At 62.8% G+C, this 9,725-nt stretch overlaps 1 protein-coding gene across 1 annotated transcript in view; it reads left to right on the forward strand.

Annotated features, from left to right (window-relative positions):
• The first annotated feature begins 605 nt into the window (after window positions 1–605).
• The window catches only part of INSYN1 (inhibitory synaptic factor 1), a 10,339-nt gene continuing 1,219 nt past the window's right edge, over window positions 606–9,725 (forward strand). The window contains exons 1-2 of the mRNA XM_026043651.1: window positions 606–830; window positions 9,368–9,697. Of these exons, the coding sequence (XP_025899436.1) occupies window positions 651–830; window positions 9,368–9,697 (510 nt within the window). The 5' untranslated portion in view covers window positions 606–650. The remainder of the gene's footprint in view (window positions 831–9,367; window positions 9,698–9,725) is intronic.

Here is a 9,725-nt window from a genome sequence, read left to right on the forward strand (position 1 = left end):
GCCCCGGGGGAGGAGGAAGAGGAGGAGGGGGAGGAAGCAAGGAAGAGCAGAGGGGAAAAAAAAAAAAAAAGGAAAAAAAAATAAAAGCTCCAAGGAAGCGCTTGGAGCGGCGCCAGGCACGGGGGGAAGGAGGATCTGGCCGCCGCGCCGGTAAGTGCCCGCGCCGGGGTCCGCGTGTCGGCCCCGCGGGGGGCGCGGGGGGGGTCCCTCCCGCAGCCCCCTCAGGGGTCCCGCAGCGATGCCTCCCGCCCGCTCTCCCTCCGTGTGTCCCCGCAGGAGGGGACCCCGGGCGGCGCAGGACGCGACGGGCGCCATCCCCGCCGGGAGCCGGCAGCGCTGGAGCGCGGCCGGGAGCGGCGGAGCAGCGAGGCGGCGGGGACAGCGCGGGGCCGGCCCGTCCCGCCGCCCGGCACCCCGCCGCCCCGCGCGGGCCCGCGCCCCGCTGCCTCCTCCGGGCTCCGGAGCGGCCTGGCCGGCGGCGAGGCCGGGCCGGCGCGGCGGGCGCTCGCTCGGGGGCAGCGGCGGCGTTAAGATGGTGAGAGGCGCCCGGGCGAGAGGGGCTGCGCGGACGCCAGGCCCCCCGGCTCGGGGCGAGCAGGATGGACAGCGGCGCCGCGGCGGCGAGCCCGGGCCCAGGCCGCTAGCGAAGGATGAACTCCCGCACCTCCCCGCACCGGCAGCCCACGCAAGAGCCCGGCGGCAGCGGCAACTGTAGCAGCGGCAGGAGCGACGGCGAGAGGGAGCGCATCCGGAGCCGCATGAAAATGGTGATCGGGCAGCTGGAAGGCATCCTGCAGGAGCTCAAGGAGGTGGCCAAGGAGCTGCGGGAGGTAGGAGAGCGCCGGGGCCTGGGGGGTGAGGYGGGGGTGACCCCAGTGTGTGGGGCGCCGTGGTGCAGGTTGCGTTCCCCATGGAGCAGGCAGGATGTCACCGGGTGAGCAGGCACGTGCAGGTCCCTGCTCACCCCACAGGTCCCCGCTCGCCCTGCAGGTCCCAGCTCCCCTCCATGCCATCCCTCTGCCCTCAGGGCCAGGCTGGGCGCTGCAGGGCTCCGGGCCAGCAAAGGCAGCTGTGCAGCCCCAGCCACCACCTGGCATCGACCCCGGCCTCCCCCCGTGCTGGGGACAGCCCCTGCTTACAAAACCGCACGTTGACCTTGACTCCGAGCGGCCGCTGGGGTTGCCCTGGCCGGGCTGCTCCGTCCAAGGTGCTGGGTTGAGCACCCGGCAGGGCCTGGAAGGAGCACCCAGGGTCACAGCATCCCCACCGGTGCCGCCTGCTTTTGCACCAGACATGTAAGGTCCTCACTACCTTGTGGGGATTGCTGAAAGCGAGGGGCAATGGGGCCCTTGAGCCAGGGTCTCGGGGCAGGGGAATCCTCCCCTGGGATGCAGGGGCAGCACAAGGAGCGCAGAGAGGCACRGCCAGGCAGGTGGCAGTGCCCGGCACGAGGGCATGCAGGGCTGCGTGCCGTAATGCAGGAAAGCCAGCAGCTGCCCTGGAGCTGGGCTGTCGGATGCACTTCTGCTGCTCCCAGTGAAAACATATAAGAATGTACTGTGTCTGTATGTGTACGTACACACACACACCCAAGCGCGTGGCTGGAGTTTCCCGGCAGTGCAGGGGCGCTGCCGCCCTCCTTGGCGTGGCAATTGCTGGGGCTCAAAGCTCAGCCCTCAAGTCCTTGAAGTCGGTGGAGGGGGAAAAAGGGACCTGGACGTGGCCGGTGGTTTCGGCTGCTCCCGCGGGCGCCAGGGGAAGCTGCAGGCAGTGAGGAGCGAGTGCTGGACGCGACAGCTCGCGCTTTGCCATGGGGTACGTGTGTCTATGGGGTTTGCGCCGGACGTGTGGATGTAGCCGGGTGCTGAGGGTCCTGCCGGGGCCGTGCGTGGCACCAGGCTCATCCCAGAGGGAACGCAGAGCCCCGCCAACCTGGCAAGGGGATGTGTGTCCCGCCTCACAGCAGGACATTCACCTGGACACCTCTGGAGCAGAGCCTCGCTTACCCCCTATGACACTCGGCACRGGGCTGTATCCACGTGGGAAGCAGCCGGGTGACACCGGTGGCTGCTCCAGAGGCACCAGGAGCGATGCTCAAAGCCATCATTCCCTTGCCTGCCACGAGGTGACAGCTCCTGCCCTCACGTGGCCCCGTTGTCCCCTGAGGGATGCAGTGGGTCCTTGGGCCGGCTGCCCTTGGTCCCTGGGGGTCCCGCTGCCGGCAGGGTCCCGACGCGGCTGGAGGCGTCTCCTCCTCCTCCTCCTGGTGCTTTGGGTGGAAAAAACAAAGTGCTTTCATTGAAACACAGCTYAACTCCGACACACCGACGGGGGAACCCGAAGGCCCTGCAGCAAACCTCTGGAGGATTACAAAAATAATAATAAAGGAAAAAGGGAAAGAGCTCTGCCTGCCGCTTTCAGCCCGAGCTTGGCCACTGCTCCCAGAGCATCGACGGGCCTTTAGCAGGCATTGAGGGCAATTTATGCCCCACCTTAGAGCCCCTTGCATGGGGTCATAGGGTGAGCTCGGATGGGGACCATTATGCCCATAGGAGCATCCCTGCTGCAGACGCCTCACCTTCCATTGGGAAGCGGGATCGGTGCCGGCACGCRGCGCCGTGCCTCCCACGGCAGGGAGCTCGCTCTCCCACCCGCTTGGACAAGGCGGCGCATCCATGAGGAGCCCATGGTCTAGGGTTCGAGCTGGTCGAGCCACCAGGAGARGGGACCTGAAGCTTAACAGCTCCAAACAACTTCCACAAAACTTCAYGGAGACTTGTCACGTTTATGCAGTGCCGGGTAAAACTCGGGGCCACGGCAGGCAGCGGAGACACCGCACAGCGGCACGAGGCTCTGCGTGCACAGCCCAAGCAGCCGTGAAGACTTCACATTTTGCTGCTGCAGGTTTCGTCGTTGCAGACCAAAGTACAAGAAGCAACGAGCGACCGGGAGGAATCACCTTGCGGCATCACGCGCACAGGGAGAGCCGGGTTCCTCTGTCCCGCTGAGCAACGAGCGGCTTCCAGCTGGAAGAGGCTCCGGAAATTCACTTCCTTGTTTTGCAAATCGATGGGAGCAAGTTACGTGCAGATCTCATCTAAGCCCACCCAGAAAAGTACATGCTAGGCAGCAGATGGCAAATTGTGAGCTCTAGGAAATCAACCTGATGAAAGAGGAAATAAGCACCTGGGTTTCCCTACCAGGTTTCCCTACCCTTTCTCCTCTCCGGTTTGGAGTCGCCTGCTCTGCAGGAAGGAGCCCCTGGAGCCGCCGCCGCCCCGAGCCGCGTTTTGGAGATYGCGGCGCCCGTCGCTCTGCACCAGGATGGGATTCGGGCCCGCAGGTCCCTGCTAGGAGGAAAGCACCCGCTCAGCTCTTGGCTTTGCATAAAGCCCTGGTGCTTTGGGAGATGCTCAAAGCCCGGGGAGGGATGAAGCTCCAGGCTGAGCTTAAATGAACTCCTGGGGGTCCCAGGTGGGGCTGCTCAGGGCCATTAATGCCCCTTGGCACCTGCAGGGCCCCTAGTTGTAACTAGTTGTTTAGTGTTCTGGCCAGGCTCCTTTTGGTGGAAAGGCTTAGGAAAAGACCCCTGGAATGCAGAGGGGTCCAGGCTTCCCCTGGGATTTCGGCACACTTGTCAGGCAAGCTGGGCCGCAGCAGGCCTAGAAGCAAAGCTCCCAGGTTGTTTTCCATGTCCATTTTATTCCGGCTGATGTTTTCCTGGTTTCCTTCCCCACCCCGCTCCTCTCTCCCTCCCTCTCGCTTGCCTTTTGTGTATATAATTATCCCCCAGCACTCCAAGGCAGGGCTGTATTATGTGCGGGGAAAATGATTATTAAAGCTTTGCCTGAGACGGCGCGCTGGAAGCGGCAGCGCGCGGGAGGCAGCGACCGGAGGCGCCTCCACCGCGCCCTTTAATCCCCCCAAAATAGGGTGGGATTAAGTAGGTGGGTCTGCATAGAGCCTCTAAATGCCCCTACACGTCCCTGCTGTCGCAGCCCAGCACCCCTCGGTAGCACCCGGTACCGCAGCGGGATCCGCTGGGTCCCCGTGAGGGATAAGCGGCTCCCAGAGGTTCCCCAGCTCCCGCTTTCCACGTTGTCCCAGAGTCTTGGGTGGAAGGAAGATTAGAAGATGCGACCATTAATGATAATAAATACGTTAATAGGGTTGCAATCAATAGGTGATTAGCCATGAACACCTTGGAAAGCTGAGGGGAGGGAGGCAGCTGATTGCTGCAATAACGCGCTCAGGAGAGGTGTGGGGGGGCTATTTAGGGGTGGAAGGCACTGGTTTTCTATGGAAAACCATCCCAAGGGCCGTGGTGCACCGGAACATCCAACCAGCACCATCACCTGTACGTGTGAGCGTGGGGAGAGCAGCCCCCAAACCCAGCTCTCCTTGGCTGGCTTGCAAGCAAGCTCCAATTAATCATTTATTCACTATTAAATATTCACTCACCTTGCCCGCTCCAGAAAGCGTTTGGGGAGACAAGGGAGGCCCCTCGACTGGCAAAGTTTGGCTGCTCGGTTGCAGGGAGGCTCAAGTCGCTATTTTCCCAGCGACGCAGGAGCTGGTTTTCAAGGAAACGGTGTCAAACCCCTCGGGAATGGGGTTTTCCAAGGGGGCAGCGTGCTCCCGCTCCGGCTCCCTGCATGCTTGGCCCGCGGAGAGGAAGAGCGCGGAGGGAGGCAGGTCGTTGGCCGGCACCAACAGGCGCTCGGCACAGCTGGACATGGGGCTTCCCATAGAGCCGATGGCTCCGTGACRGAGCCTGTGCGGGTCCCGACCGGCAGCTGGAGACCCAGGTGGAAGGTGCTCGGTTTGCAGCTGAGCTAACCACTAAAACTCCCATTTTTTTTTAAAAAAAAGGCTCCAGATGTGGAACATCTGCCAGCCCAGGTATCCAGCTGGGGAGGGAAGCCACCAAGTGGGGACATCCCAGGCTTTTCTCATAAAGCCTCCTGTGATGCTTGAGGTATATTGAGGACCATACATGAACCCTCAAGGAAGGCAGGTGCTCCAAGACCCTCTCATGAAGGTCTTGAGGCAGAAGGGAAAAGGTTTCCTTGAAAAGTCAGWGGTGGGAACGTAGGTTATCGAGTGGCCAAGAGGGAAGAGGATGGAGTGAAAGGATTTGGCATGTGGAGCTGCCAGGTGCTGGGCTTGTGGCAGCGGTCACGGGGACGTGGAGGAGCCGATGGCCTTGACCATGGGTCTGGGCATCACGTCCTCCCCCTCCGAGAGGCTCCTGCAATGGCCAGAGGGGCACGAAACGGGGCCGGTCACCTGTAGGTGCACAAGGGACACGTGCCTGGTGGGTGGCAGGCAGCACGGCTGTCACCAGCGTCTTGCCTAGAGACCCCAGCCCAGTGGTGGGGAGATGGACTGGCCTCCATCCCCTGTCTATCGAGCCACCATCTCCATTAATAAGGCTCCCCTCACCATTGAAAGGTCCATGGTGAGAGGAACAGCAGGGAGAAGAGCCCAAATCCYGCTTTACATTTAAATCCAGGCCTCAGCAGGTACCTCGTGTCACGCAGGTACTTAATACCCCCCCACAGCCGTTCAAAATAGCAGGAGTGGGGAGAGCGCTCCTAAAAATAGTCCCGCGTGAGTCGTGGATGATGTGACACTAATCGGGGGACGGGGACGGCGTGTGGTGGATCACGAAGCCGTCCCCGAGTGCGGCGTCCGGCCAGAGCGCGCGCCCCGTCCCCTCGGCCCCAATCCCCTTATTGAAACGGGCTTGGAAAAAACCCCCCGTCGCTGCTGGGAGAGGGGGACCCGGTGGGATTGGAGGGCCAGGGTGAAGTGGTGGGAGAAGCCGTCTCCAAACCTGGAGCTGGAATCACGCAGGGAGAAGCGGCCGCGGCAGAGCCTTCCTGAAACAGAGGGAGTCTCGTTTTAGCTGACGGCTTCAGTGAAACCATTTTCTGACTTATTAAAAAATAATAATAGCTGGGGGGTTCCCAGGGATGGCTCTTTTCCCAGATCTTTGTTTTGTCACTGAGGCCACGTGCTCTTCCCCCCTCACTTTCCTCAAATTCCCCCCCTTCTCTCCCGCATTAAAGAGAAGAAGGGAGAAAGAAGGGAGGGATGGGTGAGCAGCGGAGGAGAGACTGGAGACAAGGCCATGCCACATACCCAAGGGGTCCATCCAGGACGTGAGCTACCTGCAGCACAGGTCTATCCCGAGCACCAGTAGCCTCCAGGAAGGCAGTGGAGCCCCCACCTGAGCTCCCATGGGCTCCTGGGTTCACAGGCAGGGTGTGGGTGGAGGTCCTGGTGGTCCAGGCCCTTACTGGGTGCTAGTGACCTCAGAAGCCCCCAGCTTCTCCAAAAAGGGACCTTGCTCCTGCTCTCCAAGTGCTTAGGGTCTGGTGGCTGGAGCACACCTCCATTTTCCAGCCAAAACTCGATCCTGGCTAGGCTATACRCGTTTTTCCCTGGAAAGATGTTTTCCCTCACCTTTCCTTGCCATGTTCCCGGTCAACACACTCCTAGGCGTCAGTCCTTGGCACCTCAGCCCCAGGTTTCCTGGTGCGACTGAGCCGGGCAGCCTGTGGCTCCACAGCTGGCCTCGCTGGTGGCCGTGTTGGTGGCCCCAGCGCCAGGGCARGACGGCAGCGCCGCGCGCCCCGCGAGGTCCGGAGCTGCAGCCCGGGGCGCTGTGTGCGCCGCGTGCCTGGGAGGTGATGCAGGAGCRGCTGGACCGGAGCATCCATCTGCTGCCGGCGTCCAGGGTGACCAAGGAGGGAGCGAAGGGAGCTCTGCAGCCCAATGTGCTGGGATGGTGACCGCACCAGCACGGATTTGCCCTTGTCATGGCCAGGGCAGGACCCGCACTGCGCAGGGCACCACGGGGAGGAGCTGAGCACTGGGGCCACCAAGCAGGAGCGGGTCCAGCAGTGCGGCCAACCTGAGCTCAGCAGCACCATCTGCCTGGTCGCCCTCCAGGCTGGCTGTGCCGGTGGCACAGAGAACACGGGCTCCCCGCCAGCTCCCCCGGAGCGGGGCAGGACGCCTGGCCACCCTGCCAAAAATACGCGCTCAGAAACGCTGCTGCTTTTGGGTTTCGCTTCGTGCGCTGCCTCCCACGTAAGAGAAATGCCGCGCGCGCGCACGGAGCCGTGCAGAAATACCAGCCAAGAAACGACACGCGGCGGGCGCAGGCTGGGGTGGCAGCGGGGCGGCGGGTTTTGCTCCGTCCCTGYGCGTGCTCGGGGTCTGGCAGCCCTGTGGCGTCCTGGGGTGGCAGCGGGTGCCGGGGGGTCCCTGCACCCCGTTCGCGGCGGGAGGAGGCCCAGGTTCACGCGGGGACTTGGGCTGAGCAGCCCAGATGTCGGCCCATCTGCCGGGCTCCGCGCGCCCTGCCCGGCACGAAGGGCCATCCCTGTGGGAAGAGGCCGGCTGCGCTGCAAGCTCCAGCTCAGCATCAGCATCCTCCCTCCCAGCTCCGTTGGGGCAGGAGCGTTTCGCCCAGCTCGTCCCCACGGGGGCTTTTTGCTCAGCATCGTGCGACTAACTATTCGTGGGGGCAAATCGCGTAGAGACCCCTCAATCCCTGTGAAACGGCGGCTGACAACTCGCCTCTGAACAGCTCTGTGACCCGCTAATCTGGAAGCAGAACCCCTCCTTCTTTGAACCAGGATTAAAAACCGTGAGACTCCTTGTCAGGGTCTGTCGCTGGTGCCCTGCTCGTGTTTGCCAGGGGCCCCGCTGTTAACGAAAGCAGCCTAAATCAAGTCGTGATCAAAACAAATATCTCGCTTTAATTAACTGGAGGATGTGCAGGTGTTCATGAGATAAGTGCTATGAAAGTTCAACAACTYGATCTGTGTTTGTGAAGGGAAAAGCCCTATTCCAAGCTCATTRCCTCTGATCAGACCCTTCAGATTGATGCGTCAGGAGCTAACAACATCTTTAGGGATGCATGAGGCCGGGTGAAGATTTCTAACACACCATTTCTGATCGCCAGAAACCACACTTTCCGTGCTCAGCACGTCTCGTGTCATTCAGAAAAGAGCTTACAAAAGGATTGAAGAGGGACATCCACACGGTGAAGACCCTGGTGCTTCAGGAAGCCCTCCTTGAACCTTGCCCAGGGGTGCGGAGCAAATACCAAGCCCTGGGACCGTAACTTCCTCCCAGATTTCGCTTTGTTCTGATCTATAGTTCTGCCTCCAAAAATAAATGCACAGTTATCCTATAAAAGCAAATACCTCGACCTTAAAGGTGATGTTCAAGAACACATCGCAGCATTAGCAAAATGACAGCTAATGTATTGTGAGCAGCAGCCGAACATCTCGGCAAAGGTGAGCAGAGTTTGTTCTCCGTCAAAGCAAGCCCGAGGCCCGATCTGAACCTTCACAGAAAAGTCACCTCCTGGTTCTCTCTGCCTGCACCTCTGAGCGGGACGGACGACCAAGGCTGGACACACGTGGCAAAGGGCTTGCTCTGCGAGGCCACGCTGCCRCCTTCGTGCGTCTCAGCAGCTGATGTGCTTTGGGGTGAGGTGGCCGTGCCGAAACTTCTGTCCCTTGCAGCCCAGCTGGGTCCCCTCCTGCTCCCGGGCAGCTGCCRACCCCAGGAGGCGGCAGGACAAGGACCCGCTGGGAGCCGGGGGGCAGGAGAAAGGCGGCTCCTGCCTCCAGCGCCGTGTCCGGGCGCTCGGAGAGGGGACAGCGCGCCGGCTCCCCGACGCGGGGACGGGAGCACATCCCAGCTTCCTGTCTCGCCCCTCTCTAACCTGTTTCTCCACGCGGGCAGGCGTGCTGCCACCTTCCCTTAGGACACGCAGGCCTCTTCCACCATCTGGAGCCCCTCGGGTGCCTTCAGGGCTTCGTGGCCATCTGCTCAGGTGGTTTGCAGCCGTCCCGGGTCTCCCAAGAGCTCGGGCGAGGAGCACAGGGAGGACACGCAGGGAGGACAGGCCGGAGGGTTTGCTGCGGGTCACCTTGCACCTAAGGGTGGCCAAGCCGCGGCTCCCGGTGGCCACGCTCGGCGCGGAGCCGCGGGCGCCGAGGCCGTCTGAGAAGCAGCCAGGGCTGCGGAGTCGCTGGGCTCGGCGCGTGCTGCATCGCGAACTAGGACACGGCAGTCTATTATTTTAAATTTTTAAGGGCCTGTTTTATTCACGCCCCAGCAGCGGCCGCCGCTGCGTGCTCCCGTCCTGCCCCGTGTCCGCGGCACGACCGCTTCCCCGGCAAGGCCTGGGGGGTCCAGAGGGGATGGGGCTTGGGGGACACGGGGGAGCCCTTTGGGGTGTCTGCGCTCCCGCGGGAGCAGAGGGCTGGAGGAGAAGGAGGGCTCGGGGTGGGCACGGCGGCTCCCGCTGCGGTAACCATGCGGATGCGGCCCGCAGGTGGTGAGCCAGATCGACCGGCTGACCTCGGACTTCGACTTCGAGCTGGAGCCCGACGACTGGACCACAGCCACGGCCAGCAGCACCTCGAGCAGCGACAAGGGCACGGGCGGCGGCGAGCTGGGCGCGCTCGACCTGCTCGCCGCCGACATCCTCTCCGACAGCTGGGAGTTCTGCTCCTTCCTGGAGGCCTCCACGCCGTCGGAGGCGGGCGAGGGCACGGGGCCGGGCCGCCCGCCCGACTACCGGCTGCTCAACGGCGGCGTGCYGCTGGCCAACGGCCCGCGCGGCGGCACGCCGGACTCGTCCAGCGAGGAGGCCTTCGGCACGGCGCGCGGGCCGCCGCAGCGCCCGCCCG

The sequence above is a fragment of the Nothoprocta perdicaria genome, unplaced genomic scaffold (assembly GCF_003342845.1).
Source record: "Nothoprocta perdicaria isolate Ctin4 unplaced genomic scaffold, notPer1 scaffold_332, whole genome shotgun sequence".
Lineage (NCBI taxonomy): Eukaryota > Metazoa > Chordata > Aves > Tinamiformes > Tinamidae > Nothoprocta > Nothoprocta perdicaria.